Source organism: Eupeodes corollae, chromosome 2 (assembly GCF_945859685.1).
Source record: "Eupeodes corollae chromosome 2, idEupCoro1.1, whole genome shotgun sequence".
In the NCBI taxonomy this organism is placed as follows: domain Eukaryota; kingdom Metazoa; phylum Arthropoda; class Insecta; order Diptera; family Syrphidae; genus Eupeodes; species Eupeodes corollae.
The window spans coordinates 10,984,291-11,006,599 of record NC_079148.1 but is presented as its reverse complement, the minus strand read 5'-3'; the positions used below and the strand labels follow the sequence as shown (position 1 = coordinate 11,006,599).

Below are 22,309 nucleotides of genomic sequence, written 5' to 3'. Positions count from 1 at the left end.
TAAGAAATTTGGTCTCAATAATGTAACGGAAATACCTACAATTATTAGTTTGGAACCGCAGGCTCTCGGGAAACAATAGTGCCGCTTAGGAAGATACGTTAACAGAGATTTGGTTCGGTACAAAAATTACTAGGCTTTTCCTTTATCAAAACTCTAGAAGTGAAACACACAAGTATTTTTTTTATAAAATGTGTCCGCATAATCCTTAATAATTTTCTTTTTATATAAATATCTATGTACAAAGAAACTAAAAATCTTATATTACATTTTTTCGTATGTCTTTTCTACCATAATTTTGTTGTTTTAATCATAAATTTAGGTTCATAAAAAAAGCAAAAATATAGAAACAAAAGAACAGAACGAAAAAACAAACTTTAAGTTATATTGCAAAATGAACATTATTTATAATAACATAATTATCCTTTTTTCTTTTTATCCTCCATTTGTTTTAGAAATTATTGTTAAACCCAAAAAAGTCAGAAAATGCTGTCTTTGATGTTGTATTTGGCGTCATTTTTTAGTTTTGAGCTGCACGAGCGGCACCTGCTGCTGCTTGCTGCTGATTATCGTCACGCTCAAGTCGATTGCCTTCACCGATTTGCTCACCCCAATCAAAGCCTCCAGGACGATCTTCAGGCATTGGCTGATAGTTGCGATCTATGTGTTCGTTGAACATGACCTTTCTATTTTTGTTTTCACATAAAAAACAAGAAGAGAACAATTAGGAATTCAAGAATTATGAGATCTTTTTTCTTTGAACTTACAGGAAGTTTGGTGTTTTAAGGAATTTATATCCATTTTGTTGCTGTGGAAATACGTCCTCGAGGAAATAGTAAATGTGGCCCACTCCCATTCCAATGATATCCACCCAAATAGTGTTGCCCAAGATCATCGAGAAACACAGCAAGACCCATGGCAAGTAAGGCGCTTGGAAATTAAGCAACCCAAAGAAGTTCATCCGTACGAAGGGATTCCTTCGTGACCACACATAGACCAACATCAGTGTGAAGGCTTGACCCAAAAACAGTAGATTCACAAAAAGTCCAAAGAATGTCATTAACAGTCCACCGAAGATGAACATCATAACAAAGTCAGAAGTACGACCCCTAAATGAGCCTTCCTCCAACATTCGACAATAGCGATAGGTAAATATCATATTGAAGAGAAAGCCAAAGCTCACGGTGCCAAAGAACAAGAAAGTCGTTGCAAATCGCCATAGTTGCAGTTTCTTAACTATCAGCATGGGATGGAAGTACAACTGGAGTGGTGATACTAAGTCTAGATGCTAAAAAAATATGCAAAGAACAACAAAAACAATTGAGGATGACGTGGGATGCTTATTTTGTGTTTTTGGAAAAAGAATATTAAGATTTTGGGGACATTTACCACTGCTAATGTTGTTATTACACAGGCGCTAATATAAAATCTGGTAACTGTTGGTATTTCCAGATAACTTTGCCTCATTATTTGGAGAGCCATATTTCATATGTTTTAGATTTCCAATTTATTTTGAATCAGCAATTTTTATGGGAAATTGCTTATTTCAGAGCTCTTATCGGGCGATACTGCTGGTCATCAATCCCATTGGTTTATTTGGATAGATTTCTTATCAGACTCACTGCAATGACAACTTAATGATTGAGTTGCTTAGAGTGTCTGTTGTGAATTTAATTTGCTTTTACTAAGAATTGGATATAATTGTTTTATTAAAAACATTAAAGTTTCTTCCTTTCTATAATATTTTTGTGTTGCTTTTGGTGGTAAATAGGAAATATTTTTGTGACGTTTTCTGACATTGACACAATTTGACAAGGGAAAAGTAATGTCATATTTGATGAACTATATTACCGACTACTGAAGTTGGAAACATATTACAAAGATTTTCAAATAGAAATAAGATAAAAGAATTTTATAACTATTTTTCGATTTAAGCTGTGAGATCTATGAAAGTACGAACAACAGTATCTTTCTTTATTATTAAAACAACATTTAAAAAATTCTTTTAGCGTCGTTATTGTATAGCCATTAATAGTTTTCATTGGTTTTCATGACAGGTCGGTTATATTTATCATTGAAAATATCTGTCATTAAAAAAATGCTTCTGGTTGAAATCGAACATTTTATTTAAAAGTTGACCATTGATAGAGAAATTTACAGGTGGGAAGGCAGTGGGAAGATTTTGTTCCAAATTATAAAATCAAAAGTCAGTTTTTCGTTGATAATTAAATTAAAATTAATTTCAACGCAAGTTAAACAAAGTTTTTTAGTTATACGAATTGAGTATCTTAATAAATAGGTTAATTTTAACCGTGATATAGTTAGCAGCAATTAATTAAAACTATTCGCTGAAGCGTCGGTAAAGGTATTAACAATTAAAGGTTTGGCGCATCATATCGTAACAAAAGTGTCATTTTTTGGTATTAATCGATCGGGAATGCTTTTATAAAATTTGGACAATCATTTCAAGAAGTTTGAAAAGCTTAGTTTATGGAATAATTAATAAAATATACAAAATTTGATATTCGATGACCAATATGCAATTACGAAATTGGAACATCGGTTTTATATATTTTGTATCATGATGTTATTAGGTTTGTAATTTTTTAACTTGTCCATTTTTTAATATTCACAAAATCTTATCTGTGCTCTTCAAGTTAAAAAAATTGAATCCGTATATTCTCTATAATTTTTCTATTCTTAAAACTAAATCATTTTTTGACAATTTTACTATGGTAGAAAAATCAAAATCGAGTTTCGATTTCCTTAGCAGTGTTGCGATCTCGGATATAGGCATTGCTACGCAAAAATAAAAATAAATTATAACAATAAATTACATTAACAGAAAATTATAAATTAAATACGTTCCGAAACACCCGGTGCCCGACATCAACAAGCTGTCACAATCCACAGCAAGAGGAATGATGATGGCAAATATCCCAGCAACCAAACATAATATCCTGAAAGGAACAAACAGACAAACCGACAGAACACCAAAGAACAGATACGATAAAACTACAAACAAATAACATTTAAGACGAAAATCTACGTTAAGGATACTGGAGACGAGAAGGCGAACGAAAAATGTAACTCAAGTAAATAACAACAAACGACGACAAGCTGCGACGAAACTGACAGGACAGAAGTGAGTTCTATTGGAAGGCCATTCTGGAATGCGCGAAGGGCTAGATTCACCACAGGAGAAGGTGAGGCGAAAAGTCAGGGCTGGCACGAGGCCAAAAGGGAAACGATTCTTGAGTAGCTCTGAGAAATTTAGGAGAGTAGTTCGGAGAAAGGAGCCAGCTTTCTCCAGGAGTTTAGAGTAGGGTGAGAGAAGAAAAGAAAACTGAGAAAAATTCAAAGCTTTCCCGAATAGGTAGCAAAGTTGGAAGCCACTGACGACGACGGCAAAAAGAAAGTAAAAGTGAAGAAGTGCGGCATCTTTTAATCGAGTGGCTTAAAATTAAAAGAAATTAAAAATAAAGTAAAGTTCATATAAGAACATATATGGTGGTATATAAAATAAAATAAATATATATAAATTCCAATATACGGTGAAGTAGCCAGTAGCCCAGCTATACATAATACGGAAGTAACAGAATAAAAGATACGGCGGTAAGTCGAACCAGTTTTATACCTATATTAGTTTAAATAGTGCAATAAGTGCGATATATGTATATAACTAGCTTGCAAAGATCCCTACTCGAGCTCCGAATTGACGGACAGGGTCCAGGCGGTGGATGGTAGAATCTAGAGGATAAAACAGAAGATAAATTTAAAGAAACATAAATCGAAAAATTTAGTTCGGGAAATTTAAAGGCCCGAGACTCGCGAAGTAGGCAAGGCTAGTCACCGTAGCATAACCGTTGATCGGTAGGCAGCGGTCAAAACGGTCAAGCCAAACAAAGAGGCCGCACAAGAGTCTGTAAGAATAAAAATTAAATACGATCTTACATATTATGTAAAAGTCTTTAATATAACATAGGCACAGGAGGAGAAAAATATTTGAATTCAGCAAGAAGCAGAAATTTATAATTTTAATATTTATCATTTTTTGGCGTGATTTGTAATTAATTATTTGTAGTTTTGTTATTGATTCATTTCATGTGAAGAAGTTAATTAACTCTATAAAATAATTTACAAAAAACAAAAAGTAAAAGAGGTACACTGGGTCGGGTCGTACACTGTCGCGTAGTCGCGTTGCCGTTGAGGTAGAATTAAAGTTCCGACAGTAGGCTACTTTAACCGAGCTCGATTAGGGTAGGGCTGTTAGGGAGTGAACCGAGTTGGCCTTAGGCAAAAGTTAATTTACAGTGGTGTCCAAAAAAAGTAGTACACCCACACAAAAAGTAATTAATAATTTTTGGCGACGGGATCGAACCCGACTACTGGTTTTTTTGAAATTGAAATAAAATAAAAAAAAAAAGAAAAACTGAACAAAAAGAAAAAAAACAATAAAATACAAAAACAAAACAAAAAAAAATTATAAAACAAAATCTAAAAAAAAAAAAGAAGAAGGAATAGGTTATTTTAGTTTAAGTGTTGGTAAATTGAAAAATTTTAAATTGAAATCCAAGTGAAGTTTAATCTTCATATTTGTTTTCTTTGTGTTATTGATTTTGCTTATTTATTACTTTGATTTAATTTATTATTTATTTATTTTTCATTTTTTGTATAATTTATGTATTATTTATTTATTATTTTATGTATTTATTTATTTATTTATTTATTTATTTATTAGTTTAAACATTTTAGATTTTTCTTGTTGTGCTTAACCCAGTAATTAAAATTTAATTAGTTCAGGATCTATAAAATCAAATTGGATTTGATTCATTTTGGTTGGCATCCGTCTCAGAGTTTTTTTTTGTTTGTCATTTATTTATATTTTTTTTAAATTTATTTATTAATAGATATTTGTTTTTTTATTATCAATATCATTATTTAATAAAAAATGTGCATCACGCCAATTTATGTTTTTCCTTGAGTTGAACTGAAGACATGATGTGGTAAGATAAAAGTTTCAGGGGGTGGGAAGAGGTGAACCGGAACCAAGAGGAGACATGGGCTGATGATTAAATAGAGAAGGGTATAGTCACAGGGTGGTCCGACGAGGATGTTGAACGGACCCACGGAAGGGAGGGCGTGGACGAGCCGCATGACATCTGCGGTCAAGTCAAGTGAGTGAAGACCAGTGATACCAAATAAGCGGGTATATATTTGTGTGGTGGTGGTATTTGTGTTGTCATTTTTGTAGGCACGTTTTATGTTTTTGTTGCTGGCTCTGGTCGAGGTAAGAGCAAGATCCCCCCCATGGCGGCGAGCTTAGCCGAGCGTCGCAAGCGTACCAGCTCTTTAACCTCGATCGATATATTTTGAGGAATTTTAGCAGTCAGGGGCTCGCAACAAATGGCGCCCAACGTATAGAAACTTACTGGTAAATTTTTCGACACCCGGTTTGCATCTTTTTGCAACAGGTTGTTAAATAGTATCTACAACGTAATGAAGTTTCAATCAATCTACAACTAGTTTGCAACGCATTTGCAACCGGTTTGCAGTAGTTTCTCCTTTTTTTTTGCAAGTTATTTGCAACGTTTTTCAAACTTATTTTCAACTTTTGTTCGAAGTTTTCGCAAAATTTTTGCCGCGTTTCGCAATCAATTTACAATATCACATATTGCAACTTATTTGCAGAACGCGACGAGATTACTAAAATACCGTTGCAACGTTATGTCTATTGTTCTATTTTTTTCTTTCCCTTTCCTTCCCTCAGTCTTGTTTATCAGTCGGGGCAGCTTGGATGATGGAGTTCGGAGAGCGTAAGTCATGAGGAGGATGGTTTTTTAGAATGCCTTTTTATCCGCGACGTTCTACCGATCGTCGTCATCGCAGCCTATCCGAGCTGAACTAAGTGACGTTTTTTTTGTTTTACTACTTTTGCGGAGTAGGCGAAGTATCGGCATGACTTCAGACAGAAAGTCATAACATACTGCTGGATCGCGGCAGATACATCGCCTTACAAAGCAGAGACAGTGTCGGAATTTTCTTAGTCTTCATCAAAGAGTTCGTAATTCATTGTAAGTCTTAGCAAAATGGCTATTCAGAACGTTTGTTTAACCGCGACAATGTATGGTTCTTTTAAGATGGAAGGCTGGAAAAAAAAGAAAAAAAAAAAAAAAAAAAAAAAAAAAAAAAAAAAAAAAAAAAAAACCAGAACGTCTATGTCTACGATAATCCGGTCGAGGTTGGCCAAGGAAAGTCGTAAGTCTTGTCTTGGGTGGCTCTTGAGAATACCAATCAATCGCGACGACTTACTTGACTGATTTCGCCAGGATTAAAGTAGATCGTCCTGTTTTAAATGTTACCTTTTATGTGTTCCCGCTTATTGGAATCCAATGTCAATAAAAGCTTACTTGGATAGACATCAGTCCAGGTAGAAAAGAAGTGGTCTCCAGTGGTAGGTGCCTCCAACACCCCCGCACATTATGAATAGAAAAAAAAAATCAACAAACAGTAAAGTTAGTTAGTTAAAAGTTACTTGAAAAGGTTTGAAGGTATATAAAAGCTTAAGAGGATTAATAATCTTTTGGGATAAATATTAGTAATAGAAACTAGAAACAGATATAGATAGTGAAGAAGTAAGAACAAGGAAAAGGACAATTAATTTAGGTAGAAATAAAGTCAAGGCTAGAAGGTCAGTCAATAGGTTATGATATCCAGAGATCGATCTCTTGGGATAATAAGAGATCCTATTGTAACGCGTTCTCAGACTAGGCAAGTTTCAAACCGTGAAACCAATATGTCACCAGTAGTCCACTCCCCTAAGAGTAATGAGGAACAGGGTAACCGAAATTCCCTCAACCCACACAATACGAATCAGCCAAGTGAGTCGAGGAACACCGAGTCACTATCAGCGCCGTCCTATAGTAACTTGACAATGGATGAGCGGTCGCATCGATCGGAAACTCTGGTACCCGGAATGGAGTCAGATAATCGAGAGGAAAGGTTAAGTAATTGGGTGGGTATGCTAGAAATGGTGACCGATCCTGTCCCTATCGACTGGTCAGCTCCGTTAGGATCATTGGGTGGCGAAGTTGATCCGGAAAGAACGACCCTCGAGTGGGATCGAAATCCTTGGACTAGAAGCTGGCAAGGCGAATCTAGATTGCTAGATAGCCGGAGAGATAGACGAAGTGATCCTAATCCGAGAGGTCTAACCGAACAGAGGCCAGAAGCGGGAGACTTTGGAACCGGAACTGGGACGAAGCCACGCAGTTGTGAACCGCCTTCGGGAAACACCGAGCAGCCAAGATCAGATGACAGAGCGTACCCATCGAACCGAGGAGCCATACCAAAGTCATCAAACCAAAACGCATTGGCCAGTAATAGCGTGAGGCCAACCAAACAGCTACGAGACCGATTCGCCGAGGTAGCTTCCGGAACAACGGAGGAGCCTAGAGCAGTTCGACCGAGGCCCGACGCGCTTCCAGGAGATCAGGTGAAGGTGTCAGCGGAACTAAAAACCGTCATCAATCTGGCTGTAGTTCAGGCTTATGAGTCGTATGCCGATTCATTGAAGGAGGAGGTGTCAGAATCCTTAAGAACGGAGGTAAGGAAAAACTTCCTGGAGTTTATGAAGGAGATTAACCATTCGGTCCGAGAGCGTCCGCCTTTGGAAGAGAGAGTGGCGAGACCAGTTAAGGCTCCTAGGGCAGGACCCGCGGGAGAAGATCACGCTTTTGAAAGAGGTCAAAGGAATTCCGTGAAGTTTGAGGAGGGCCGTAGGCATTGTCCTGAATCGAATAGTCACCGCACTCTTGGCTTCCCGAACGGCCCGAACGGAGGGTACAATTTTTACGACCACGCAGGCAAAGCTCAACCGCGGTCCAACCCGTCGGGAGAGTGGAACCGACCCACCGGCCCGCCGTATGCGGGATATAACGTACCAATCAAAATTGATAGATGGGGAATAAAGTTCAACGGAAAAGCAGAGTGTCTTACCGTGGAAGAGTTCATATTTCGTATTGAGACGTTGCAGCATCACTATGACTGTTCCTGGTCGCAGATTTTAAAGGATTTCCACCTGTTGCTGTCCGGAGCAGCGTATGACTGGTATTGGCAGTTTCAGCAAACCTGTCGTGGTGCTAGCTGGCCTTACCTTCGGGATGCCATGCTTATGCGCTATCGGAATCCGAAGTCAGACCTGGAAATCATGCGTGACATCATGGATCGTCGACAAGGAGCTTGGGAGTCCAGTGAAGATTTTCTGACGGCCATAAATAAGCTGAAATCACAGCTCAGGATGCCAATGTCGGAAGCGGACCTTGTACGAGCGCTAAAGAGGAACTTAAACGAACGCATCAGACGATTGGTGTATCCCCAGTTGCTGTTTACGATGGACCAACTAAGGGTGGCCTGTAAGGACGCAGAAGAAGCATTTCCAGGGCCAGACAAGCAGGAAAAGCAACATAGACCACCAGTGGGACGGTACAAAGCCAATGAATTAGCGTTCGCTGATGAAGACGCGATAAATCAGGAAGAAACTATAGCGGCATTTCAGCAGACAGGAACTCGGCCAAGAAATCGTGATTTTGTCGAACCGAAGAACCTGACGTGCTGGAATTGTCAGTCGCCTGGACATTCTTTTAGAGATTGCCCGTCTACTGTCAGAAATATATTTTGTTACAGATGCGGATGTGAAGGTGTCATAACGCCGAAATGCAAGAAGTGCCATCCGGAAAACGTGGTGAGGAGCGGGACATCATTGGGGGAGTCGCGTTCACCTCTGAATCCCCAAGAAAGTCTAGGGAAGAACTAGACCCTAACGATTTAATAAAGAACGTATCAGATACCACTAGTTATAAAACAAATAAGGTAAGAATTCTGCAGAGAAGGGGAGAAAGCGAGTTAAATATAAATGTAAGTCCAAAATTTAGAGAATTAAAACCGTTACACGTTCGGATTCAAGAATATAAGCTAGCGCGAGAAAGAATATTTAGAGGAGAGAAAAGTAAAGTAAGCAATCGAATTTTAAAAACACGCGAGAGATATAAATGCAGAAAAGAAAATAAGAAAAACATTTTGTCAACGATGGTAAGTGTTAGCACAGACCCCAGGCCGTATGCCAAAGTGTCAATTAAAAACATTGAAGCATTAGGTCTGCTGGACAGTGGGGCTAGCATAAGTATTTTAGGAAAAGGGTGCGAGAATTTTATCAAAACCTTAAACGTTCCGATGACAAATTATAAAGCCGGTGTTAAAACGGCGGACGGTAAGAATCAAAGCATTATAGGTAAAATTCGGGTTCCGGTACAGTATCAAGGACAAAGTCGCGAAATGACATTCTTCTTGATAGTTAGTTCAATATCCGCATCAGAATCCATCAGCGAGTCGTCTAACAGCCATCAACTGTCGCCGGAACAACGAGTTAGGTTAGAGAAGGTTAGGGGAAGTTTTTTGGATTTTGATCGGCATGGACTCGGGAAAACCGAAATGTTTGAGCACGTCATAGATACCGGAGACGCAGTCCCTGTAAAGCAACGCCACTACCCGGTCTCTCCAGCGGTACAGAACCTGCTATACCAGGAAGTGGACAGAATGTTGAGCCTCGGAGTAATAGAGGAAAGCGAAAGCCCCTGGTGTTCTCCAGTGGTGCTCATTAAGAAACAAGCGGAAGATGGGTCGATAAAACATCGATTTTGTTTAGATTCACGGAAGGTAAACGCTGTAACGAAAAAGGATGCATACCCGATGCCTCACATCAACGGTCTGCTAAGTCGCTTGTCCGACACCTATTTCATTAGCAGCGTAGACCTGAAGGATGCGTTCTGGCAAATACCCTTGGAGAGACAGAGTAGGGAGAAAACGGCTTTTGCGGTTCCGGGAAGACCCTTATATCATTTCACGGTCATGCCTTTCGGACTGTGTAATGCAGCCCAAAGGTTATGTCGGTTAATGGATAAGGTGATTCCTGCACGTCTCAGAGAGCGTGTGTTCGTCTATCTGGATGATTTGCTTGTGGTATCTCCGGATTTCGAGACCCACATCGCCTTGCTAGAGGAAGTAGCCGAATGCCTGAGGAAGGCTGGCCTAACCATCAACGTTAAGAAATCTAGGTTTTGCTTTAAAGAGCTTAAATACCTGGGTTTCATCGTTGGTGGTGGAAAGGTGAAGACGGATCCAGCTAAGGTGGAGGCGGTAAAGGATTTTCCCGAACCGAAGAATCCGAGGCAGGTCCGGCGGCTACTAGGTTTAGCGGGGTGGTATAGACGGTTTATCCGAAATTTTTCCACCTTGACCGCACCTCTGACCGATACGCTCAAGAAGAAAAAAGGAAAGTTCCAAATGACTGAAGAAGCGATGACATCTTTTAAAGCGTTGAAGGAAGCCTTAACTTCAGCACCAGTGTTGTCACGACCGGACTTCTCGCGAAGATTTTATGTACAATGTGACGCGTCAGACACGGGGATCGGTGCAGTCCTGTTCCAAAAGAACGATGATGGTGAGGAATGTCCTTTGGGTTACCACTCGCAAAAGTTGAATGCGTGTCAAAAGAATTATAGTGTGACCGAGAAGGAATGCATGGCAGCCGTTTCCGCAGTGAAGAAGTTTCGTCCTTATATTGAGGGGATGGACTTTACAATCATCACCGACCACTCGAGTCTCAAGTGGTTGATGACGATGAAGGACCTCAGTGGCCGGTTGGCTAGGTGGAGTCTAGACCTCCAGGCATTTACCTTCGATATAGAACACCGGAAGGGATCTTTGAACGTCGTGCCAGACACACTTTCTCGGGCATATATTGAAAGCATGGAGTTGACGGATGTAGAACCGATGGTAGATCTCGATTCGGAAGAGTTTTGTTCTGAAGAATACCAGAATTTGATTAAAACAATCGAAGACAACACCAATCAACTGCCGGATTTAAAAGTCGAAGATAACTTCGTATATAAGCGCGCGTTACCAACCGACAACGATGGAGTTATGGTTGATCATAACTGGCTGTTATGGCTACCATCAGGTTTATCTGGGAAGGCTATTAAAGTAGCACATGAGCCTCCGCGGGCAGCTCACGGCGGTATCGCAAAAACACTGCACCGAATCAGGCAGTTTTTCTACTGGCCAAACATGACTATACAGATAAAAACTTATATCTCACAGTGTGACGTGTGTAAGCAAAGTAAGCCCTCAAACCAAATTTTACGCCCACCTATAAGCAGCAGTTACGTAGCCGACATCCCTTTTCAGAAGATTTATATTGACTTTTTAGGTCCGTACCCGAGGTCGAAAAGCGGAAATGCGTATGTTTTTGTAGCGTTGGACCATCTATCAAAGTATGTATTTTTGAAGCCATTGCGTTCAGCGAATTGTATGAGCGTAGTTAAGTTTTTGAAAAACGAAATTTTTAATGCGTTTGGTGTGCCCCAAGTCATTCACTCTGACAACGGAAAGCAATTTAGTGCGAAGGAATTCCAAAACTTTCTAGCCGGATACGGAGTACGACATTTCAAAACTGCAAATTATTCTCCGCAATCCAACGCTTCCGAACGCGTAAACCGGACACTTTTAGCGGCTATACGGTCATATTTAAAAGACGACCAGCGTGAGTGGGATTCGCACCTGAGCGACATTGCTTGCGCTCTCAGAAGCTCAGTGCATTCATCGATTGGAGTAACGCCGTATTTCGCGCTATTTGGTATTAACATGATGACCCATGGAAACCATTATGAGTTAAACCGACAGCTAAACTCTTTAAGCGACGGAGAAATGCATATACTACCGCATCAGCAACGTCTCCAATGCATTAGAGAACGAATAAGACTTAATCTGAGTAAAGCAAATGAAAAGGCAGCCAAATCGTATAACACTCGAACCCGGAATGTCCATTTTTCACCCGGGCAGGAAGTATATCGACGGAATTTCGTACTAAGCGATTCATCTAAGTATCTATCGGCAAAACTTTGCCCGAAATTTATAAAATGCCGGATAGTTCAAAGCGTAGGGAAAAATATGTATGAAATTGAAAACTTGTCTGGGAAAAGGATAGGAGTTTTCCACACGAAAGACCTAAAACAATAAATCTGTGATACGAGTACCTGCTTTAAGATGTAGTTATAGCTATGAACCTCTAGTGCAATATTAGCTTGACTATCCGTTGTTATATCTCACAATGTTACCTGGTTATCATCTAAAATCAACCTTCCCTAGTGCAATATTAGCTTAGTTACCTGATCATCATGTAAAACCAACCTCACTTCGTGCAATATTAGATTTAACTTGTTATTATACTTACGTTCGTGTTTGCTTGAGTGTTATTATTTATTGCCGTGTCTTCGTATGATGAATTTTTATCGTGTCTTGATAGTCTGTACCTACCTATGTTCTATAAAATAAAAAAAAAAAAAAACAAAAACGGACAAACAAATATATTTAGTAGTTTCAAAAGTAAATAAATGAGCAAGATATTTGATTCCAGTGGATACAGTTGTCTAGGAGTGGGAACATCGTGAGCGATTCCTAAAGTTGTTGACTAGGTCAAGGATAAGGCATACGCCCTATTGCCCGGCTGTATGGGTGGGTTTCTTCCCCACGTCCGAAGCCGAGATCGTTGCCACCTGTCCCGCGTCGAGCTAAACTACTCCGCCACCCAGGTGTTTTGTTGCGATCTCGGATATAGGCATTGCTACGCAAAAATAAAAATAAATTATAACAATAAATTACATTAACAGAAAATTATAAATTAAATACGTTCCGAAACACCCGGTGCCCGACATCAACAAGCTGTCACAATCCACAGCAAGAGGAATGATGATGGCAAATATCCCAGCAACCAAACATAATATCCTGAAAGGAACAAACAGACAAACCGACAGAACACCAAAGAACAGATACGATAAAACTACAAACAAATAACATTTAAGACGAAAATCTACGTTAAGGATACTGGAGACGAGAAGGCGAACGAAAAATGTAACTCAAGTAAATAACAACAAACGACGACAAGCTGCGACGAAACTGACAGGACAGAAGTGAGTTCTATTGGAAGGCCATTCTGGAATGCGCGAAGGGCTAGATTCACCACAGGAGAAGGTGAGGCGAAAAGTCAGGGCTGGCACGAGGCCAAAAGGGAAACGATTCTTGAGTAGCTCTGAGAAATTTAGGAGAGTAGTTCGGAGAAAGGAGCCAGCTTTCTCCAGGAGTTTAGAGTAGGGTGAGAGAAGAAAAGAAAACTGAGAAAAATTCAAAGCTTTCCCGAATAGGTAGCAAAGTTGGAAGCCACTGACGACGACGGCAAAAAGAAAGTAAAAGTGAAGAAGTGCGGCATCTTTTAATCGAGTGGCTTAAAATTAAAAGAAATTAAAAATAAAGTAAAGTTCATATAAGAACATATATGGTGGTATATAAAATAAAATAAATATATATAAATTCCAATATACGGTGAAGTAGCCAGTAGCCCAGCTATACATAATACGGAAGTAACAGAATAAAAGATACGGCGGTAAGTCGAACCAGTTTTATACCTATATTAGTTTAAATAGTGCAATAAGTGCGATATATGTATATAACTAGCTTGCAAAGATCCCTACTCGAGCTCCGAATTGACGGACAGGGTCCAGGCGGTGGATGGTAGAATCTAGAGGATAAAACAGAAGATAAATTTAAAGAAACATAAATCGAAAAATTTAGTTCGGGAAATTTAAAGGCCCGAGACTCGCGAAGTAGGCAAGGCTAGTCACCGTAGCATAACCGTTGATCGGTAGGCAGCGGTCAAAACGGTCAAGCCAAACAAAGAGGCCGCACAAGAGTCTGTAAGAATAAAAATTAAATACGATCTTACATATTATGTAAAAGTCTTTAATATAACATAGGCACAGGAGGAGAAAAATATTTGAATTCAGCAAGAAGCAGAAATTTATAATTTTAATATTTATCATTTTTTGGCGTGATTTGTAATTAATTATTTGTAGTTTTGTTATTGATTCATTTCATGTGAAGAAGTTAATTAACTCTATAAAATAATTTACAAAAAACAAAAAGTAAAAGAGGTACACTGGGTCGGGTCGTACACTGTCGCGTAGTCGCGTTGCCGTTGAGGTAGAATTAAAGTTCCGACAGTAGGCTACTTTAACCGAGCTCGATTAGGGTAGGGCTGTTAGGGAGTGAACCGAGTTGGCCTTAGGCAAAAGTTAATTTACAGTGGTGTCCAAAAAAAGTAGTACACCCACACAAAAAGTAATTAATAATTTTTGGCGACGGGATCGAACCCGACTACTGGTTTTTTTGAAATTGAAATAAAATAAAAAAAAAAAGAAAAACTGAACAAAAAGAAAAAAAACAATAAAATACAAAAACAAAACAAAAAAAAATTATAAAACAAAATCTAAAAAAAAAAAAGAAGAAGGAATAGGTTATTTTAGTTTAAGTGTTGGTAAATTGAAAAATTTTAAATTGAAATCCAAGTGAAGTTTAATCTTCATATTTGTTTTCTTTGTGTTATTGATTTTGCTTATTTATTACTTTGATTTAATTTATTATTTATTTATTTTTCATTTTTTGTATAATTTATGTATTATTTATTTATTATTTTATGTATTTATTTATTTATTTATTTATTTATTTATTAGTTTAAACATTTTAGATTTTTCTTGTTGTGCTTAACCCAGTAATTAAAATTTAATTAGTTCAGGATCTATAAAATCAAATTGGATTTGATTCATTTTGGTTGGCATCCGTCTCAGAGTTTTTTTTGTTTGTCATTTATTTATATTTTTTTTAAATTTATTTATTAATAGATATTTGTTTTTTTATTATCAATATCATTATTTAATAAAAAATGTGCATCACGCCAATTTATGTTTTTCCTTGAGTTGAACTGAAGACATGATGTGGTAAGATAAAAGTTTCAGGGGGTGGGAAGAGGTGAACCGGAACCAAGAGGAGACATGGGCTGATGATTAAATAGAGAAGGGTATAGTCACAGGGTGGTCCGACGAGGATGTTGAACGGACCCACGGAAGGGAGGGCGTGGACGAGCCGCATGACATCTGCGGTCAAGTCAAGTGAGTGAAGACCAGTGATACCAAATAAGCGGGTATATATTTGTGTGGTGGTGGTATTTGTGTTGTCATTTTTGTAGGCACGTTTTATGTTTTTGTTGCTGGCTCTGGTCGAGGTAAGAGCAAGATCCCCCCCATGGCGGCGAGCTTAGCCGAGCGTCGCAAGCGTGCCAGCTCTTTAACCTCGATCGATATATTTTGAGGAATTTTAGCAGTCAGGGGCTCGCAACAGCAGCCCAATTATCGGATTCTATAATCAATTTGATGTTTATTACATTAGATAAATGGTTTACCAATCTTGGTTATGGAATGGTTATTATCGGCAAAAGTGAAGTTAAGTATTTTATTTTTAAAATCGAAAGTGAATTTCAAATGATATAATAAACAAAGCAAAAACGCTTAAACGGACCTATTTATTGGAATTTCCAACTGTAGACTGGACCATTCCATCCACTGCTCTTATATAAATACCTAATTGGACAGATATAATATTGATTTTGCAAATTGCTTAAAGTTACAATTCAGTGATTTTAACTTTAGCAAATTGTTAAGAGATAGTAAGTTGTTGTTGAAAATTAGGTAATTCATCTTTAAAGTTTATTAAATTGCTGTAAATGGCTTTGAAAATTTACTAAATCGTTTAAAATCTTGACGCGTTGATTATAATTGTCAACTTGTTAAAACAATGCGTTTTAAATTACAACAAAAAATGCTTTTAAGAGCCCGTTCACACGATTCGATATTTTCACCGTATCAGATATTTTCTCGATTCGGTGTCTTTCGGTTGAAGTGATTAGACGATACGTTAATTTTACCGTACACCGTACTCAACCCTACACCGACGACCCACTACGACGAAAAATGACGCACTATTGGTCAAAATATCAAATCGTATGAACGCACTGTCTATAAATACATTGCCACGATAAGTCTAATCGGTTTTTTTACCGTACGACCGAAAACGATTTGCAGGGACAACAACGAATGACAAAATCGACCTAATCGGTAATTGTACCGTATACAGTTAAATGCCGTATCGTCTGAATATACTCATTTAAATTATATTGACACTGGCTTATACGGTTTAATTGACGATACGGCAAAACCACCGATTCGTGATCGTGTGAACGGGCTCTAAACTAGCTATCAATTATTCAGAATTCATGGAAGCATAATTTAGGTCCTGTTTCGAATTTGGAAACTAATAAATTCGAGGCGAGTAGAAAAAGATTCGTTTCGTATTCCCTAATCAAACAATTGGTTTTATTAATATTCGACCATAGACCTTCGAATAAAAAATACATAACACGTATAACAAATGCTCTGTAAGCTTATCGTTGAGTTGGTTTAAAGATTATCAAAAAAAAAAAACGATAGTCATAATTGAAATTTTCCGTTTCTAAAAATTGAATTGAATTGAAGCTCAGCTCTAATAAATAGATTTCAAAACAAAAGGGCAATTTAAAAAAAAATAAGAAAGAAATAGTGTAGTAGGCGTGGAGTGATGGTCGCATACAGGAATGGTTGAGAGTTGTAAGTCACTAAGCCCTAGTTCTCTAAGGACTGTTGGGCCACCCAATTTACAATTTAAGGGAGAAATATAATAGCAGAGTCACTTGACTGTTCGAATGAAAATAAGGTAAAGAAAATCATTCTGACTACTGAATCCGGTGGATAACTGCGACGGAATCAGAGTGTTTTTTTGACATTTTCCCTATTGCAGAAATGCCAAAATTGACATTCGGCTCCCTCTACTGTCAATTTATTTTATTCTATAAACAATTGAAAACAATATGAGCCAAATGGCGGCCAATTCAATAACGTTTCAGCACTACATCCTTTTCATGAAATGCCCCATGATCAATTCAAACATTATGCTGTGTTTGTCCTCGAAATCTTTGGGGTCGGTACCTTGGTTTTCATCGTTGGAACATTTTGTTCCGAGATTTAAATGAAAATTGTTATGTCTAAATTGTTTTTTTCCAATAATTTATTACTTTTTTTTAGTTAATTTTTAAATTTTCAATCAAAATTGTTGATTTCATATTTCTGAACAAGGAATCATTGTAAATTTTTTGATTGGTCGTTTCATTGAAAATTTTTGTCATTGTAAAAAAATCCCTAATGCGTCACTTATAGCTGTCATTGGTTTTCATCATTGAAAATAAATATTGAAATTTTTTTGGCAGGTCGTTTATAGCTTTAATTAAAAATGTGTGTCATTGAAAAAAATTTCTTGATTGAAAGCCACCGAAAAATTTTTACTGACAGAAATCTGTCATTGAAATTGTGTGAAATTGGAACACAAATCAGTAGAACGATTCGTTTCACTTTTGAACATACAAGTATCAGCTATTCAGGAACATGAATTTCCTTCCGGAAAAAGAGAAAAATACATTTAAAAAAATAAATGCGTAATTACCCTTTTTTTTCAAAAAATATCTTTATGTGATTTCCGATCCATCAGTATATAATTTTCATTTCTAATCAAAGGGAACAACCGTCAAATATCGATTAAAAATTTCAATGATAGCAATAACTGGCGCGCCATGGCGCCTAATTGATTTTTTTTGACAAAAATTGGACACTGGAAATGGGTGAAATTGAAATCAGAGGAACTTTTTGTTTCACTTTTGAGCATAAGAGGATCAGCTGTTTAAAAAAATGAATGAATGGACGAAAAATAGAAACATACATATATTTTTAGCGAAAAATAATTTCTAATAAACTTTTTAATTTTCTCAATAAAAATTATTTGTGAGAATTCCAATCGATCAGTATATAATTTTCAGTTCAAATCAAAAGAAAACACCGTCAAATATACATTTAAAACATTTTGCGAATTGATTTAAATGATAGCAACAACTTCAAATGCTTGATTCCAATCAAGAAATAAATATCCAATGACAGATATTTTCAATGCATCCAATTACAATAATTTGTCCCAAAGAAAATGTTAAATCACACGATAGACAATTGAGATCACTTCTTCGACGAATTGGAACCGCAGTCAATGCTGAGGATATAGAAGGACCACTTCTGCAGACTGTATAACGGCGATAAAGAACTGAATTCCGCTGTCAGGCAGGATGACCCATTCGATATAGAGGACGAAAGCAAACAATCCCGTCCTTGACATAGACGAAGTAAAGATTGCCATATCTAAGTTGAAGTCTAATAAAGCCGGTGGAGCAGATGGCTTGAATGCCGAGCTCTTTAAAGCAGCTGGGGATAAGCTGGTTAGGAGTATGCACCAACTTATCTGTAAGATATGGTCGGAAGAAAACATGCCCGATGAATGGAACCGAACCTCAGTATTGTTTGCCCGATCCTGAAAAAAAGGAGACCCTCTAAACTGCACCAACTATAGAGGAATAAGTCTACTTAACATCGCCTATAAAATCTTCTCTGCCGTAATATGTGAACGTCTAAAGCCCATCGTCAACAAACTGATAGGTCCTTATCAGTGTGGTTTTAGAGCAGGAAAGTCCACAGTTGATCAAATATTCACATTACGGCAGATCCTGGAAAAAACTCAAGAACACCAAATCGACACCCACCATCTTTTCATCGATTTCAAGGCCGCATATGACAGCATCTACAGGGACGAGCTGTATAGAGCCATGTCTAGTTTTGGCATCCCTGCCAAACTCATCCGTTTGTGCAGGATGACCATGGAGAATTCACGCTGCTCCATAAAGGTTGGAAACAACTTAACAGAACCTTTTGATGTCAAAAAAGGTTTTAGACAAGGTGATGCGCTGTCATGCGATTTTTTTAACATCGTGCTTGAAAGAATAGTGCAGAGCTCACACGTCAACACTAGAGGCACTATCTTTCAAAAGTCTGTCCGATGACATTGACATAATCGGAAGAACTCAGCGTGATGTCAATGGGGCTTTTGTGAGTATTGAGGCAGAGGTGGCGAAAATGGGTTTAACAGTTAATGAGGGCAAAACAAAGTACATGCTGTCGTCTAGAAAGGACATACAACACCGACGTTTTGGTCAAAACGTCACAATCGACAGACGTAACTTTGAGGTAGTCAAGGACTTCGTCTACCTAGGCTCCGCTGTAAACGCAGAAAACAACACCAGCGCTGAGATCAAACGCAGAATAACTCTTGCTAACCGCTGTTTCTTTGGACTAAGAGAGCAATTGAGTGGTAATGTCCTCTCTCGAGGGACCAAAGTGTTGCTATATAAGACCCTTATCATCCCCGTCCTGCTATACGGTGCAGAAGCATGGACTATGACAAAAGCGGATGAAAGCACCTTGGGTCGCTTCGAGAGAAAAGTTCTTCGTGTGATCTACGGTCCCGTATGCATCGAAGGGGAGTGGAGGAGAAGATGGAACGACGAACTGCACGGGCTGTACAGCACCGTAGACTTAGCAAGAAGAGTAAAAGTCCAACGACTAAGATGGCTAGGTCACGTAGAGCGCATGGAAACCAATGCTCCGACCCGGAAAGTCTTCGAATCTGCACCCACAGGACAGCGCAGTAGAGGAAGACCGTGTATCAGGTGGCGCGCACAAGTAGAAGGTGACCTCACCCAACTTGGAGCGCGAAACTGGAGATATCTAGCTAGGGACCGAGCTAGATGGAGAAGTTTGTTGGGTAAGGCCCTAGTTCACACAGGACTGTAGCGCCACCTTAAGTAAGTAAGTAGAAAATAAATAAATCATAGACTAATAAAGTTCTGCTTTCAGTTGAATGAAAAAACATTATCACCTGTCATTTTGACATGAGTAGACTTGACTTGATAGTTAGCTAGATTTTTCTTGGATAACTTTCCAGGCAATTTTTTGGCAGCTGGTCAATCAGACTTACCTTACTTTCAAGTCCTTTGTGTCGCCTGAACCTGCCCAATGTCTAATACTTCGTTGAAATGTGCATCCTTTCAATTTTGGTAGTGTCGTACTTTTTTATGTCAAATGTCCAACGATGACAGCTTCCAAAGTGACAGCTACAAAAACAAAGGGCTATTCAAAATAAATCTTTTATTTAAAAACCCTATATTATTATCCAAGAGAACTTTCACCAGTGACCCGTTAGGTATGAAAAAAGAGGAATGTTTTTGATTAGTTGTCCTTTCTTTAGGATGTACAAATAAATTAAATTAATATTCTGAAGTTGCAGCAGTGCTGTAATTATGAAAAATCGGTTTAATACTAAAATCTAGAAGAAAAACTGTCCTTTTACATGGCACAGACGGCTTCTGGCATCACATTAAGCATTAGTACGATATATGCAAAGGGTCTTCCAGTAGGGTCTGGTTGATTGTGGCAACTCATGGCGGCCATATTGTTTCCTTTGCCTTTCCGTCAAATATTTTCTTTGAATTAATTATTAAAGGCAAATTATCATGGTGAGTTACAATGCCAAACAACACATTCAAATGAAAAAACTTTATTTTACTTTACTTCAAAGTTGTTTATTTAACTTTTAGTGGAAAAAGTCGAGCCCACTGGCTCAGTGTTCGAGGTTGTCAAATACGCGTTGCTCACAAGACGTAAATTTTCCATCAAGATCGTGTGATTTCACCTCTTTAGACTTTTTTTGTGGGGATTTCTTAAATCTTGGATCTATGCGAAAAAGTCGCAAGCCTCAGACAACAAAATCGATGCCATCGGTCAAATTCAGCCTGTTTAATGAGCCAAAATCATCCAAAACCCGGACCTTTCAAAAGCGCGTCACCCAGTAAAGCCTCGGCGGCGGCCATTTAAACGAATATATTTCACACATTGATTTAAGTTACTCTCAAATTTCAAGATAAAACCTTTTTAATATCTTATAAACAACTAGTTTTATTCAATCTTAAAATCAACCCGCCTTTAATGGAAAACCCTAATTGCTTTACAATATTGTTTGGAAAGTTCTCCCTATAATTGGTTGAAAAATAGAAAATTTTATTTAGAATAGCTCCTATTTACTTTGGTTTCTAGTACAGCTGTCTTTAGTGGTCTTGAGCTATACAACATCGTTCGTACTAACGTCTGTTCTTTTTAAAATTATGATCTTCTCAATTTTCCACTAAGGCCGTTTTTTAATTCTGGAAAATTTGTCAAAGGTGCTTAGGTTTTGAAGATCCTTAAACTTCTTTTCAAAACTCAAATTGCCCACCATGATTTGCAACACTTAAGCCATTGCAAGGTTGTTCCTATACAAATTGAAAAAAAAACAACACGTCTTTAATTGAAAGATATTATTTATTTTTCCTCTCATTGGGTTTTTATTTTCTTTTTAGTTTTGTTTATAATATATTTTAAATATTAGTTTTTATTCTGTTTTTGTTTTATTAAAATTTATTGACTATGTCATAATCGTTTACAATATTTATTAAATATAAATGTAATGTTGTTTTGTTTGTTTGTTTTGTAATGAGCTGCATTCACATTCTGTAAAATAATTATTTCCAGTTTTTTTTTTAAATCTATTTACTTATTTCTCTTTATTACATTTTTTTTTAAATACATAACTTGTTTTGTTAATAATTTAAAATTTTATTAATTGTAACCTCAATATCTGCAGTTAATATTCTTTTTTTGTTTTATTTATTTTCTATACAAAAAAAAATACTGCCTTCAATTTTTGTTTTTAATTTTTTATTTTGTCCTTTTAAAAGTTTTCAATTTTAAAAGACTTTTTTTTACTATTTACACAAGATACAAATCAAACGATTTGAATATTTTTTTGTTTTAAATTTATTTTTCCAAATTGAATTTTTTTGTAAAAGTTAAAAATAAAAATTGACATCCTGATTTCGTGAGGTACTTGTTGTTGTTTGTTGATTTTTTTGTATTCTGTTATTTTATTTAAAATTTGTCCTTGTTTCAATTTGTTTTATTATTTATTTTGTACCTGAGTTGAGCTTTATTTTTGTATTTTATAAAAAAAAGTTTTATTAAATACAAAATGCGAGCAATGTTTAAAAAAAATTACCAAAAATAAAACTAATCAAATATTATATTCTCATAGTTAATCACCACATCAAAAAGTGATAAATTAAATTGATCAAAATTAAAAATACATCTATTTTAAGAATTAGTTTTATGTTGTACTGTCAAGAAGGCAGCTGGTTTTTGTTTTGTATTTTTTTACTCATTTTTTCTTGTATAAAGTTGTAATTTATTTAAATTTAATATATTTTTCTTCCTTTAACAGTGTGTTTGTAAAATTTGGAGATTTTACTTTCAGATAAAAAAAAAATCACTAAAAGAACATTTGTTGAGTATCCTACTTTTTATAACTTTTTGAG

The 22,309-nt window shown here is 37.0% G+C and overlaps 1 protein-coding gene and 1 long non-coding RNA gene across 2 annotated transcripts; both read right to left on the bottom strand.

The window, feature by feature from the left end:
* Positions 1-357: 357 nt before the first annotated feature.
* LOC129946983 (derlin-2) lies at positions 358-1,788 on the bottom strand. Its single transcript, XM_056057368.1, has 3 exons — positions 1,387-1,788; positions 765-1,285; positions 358-683 (listed from the first exon to the last, which is right to left on the bottom strand). Exons 1-3 carry the CDS (start codon positions 1,477-1,479, stop codon positions 518-520), a joined length of 780 nt encoding a protein of 259 aa, XP_055913343.1. The 5' UTR covers positions 1,480-1,788; the 3' UTR covers positions 358-517.
* Positions 1,789-12,404: 10,616 nt separating this feature from the next.
* On the bottom strand, positions 12,405-13,027 carry LOC129946858 (uncharacterized). Its single transcript, XR_008781654.1, has 2 exons — positions 12,742-13,027; positions 12,405-12,676 (listed from the first exon to the last, which is right to left on the bottom strand). It is a non-coding gene; the product is annotated as an uncharacterized LOC129946858 (long non-coding RNA).
* Between the last annotated feature and the right edge of the window lie 9,282 nt (positions 13,028-22,309).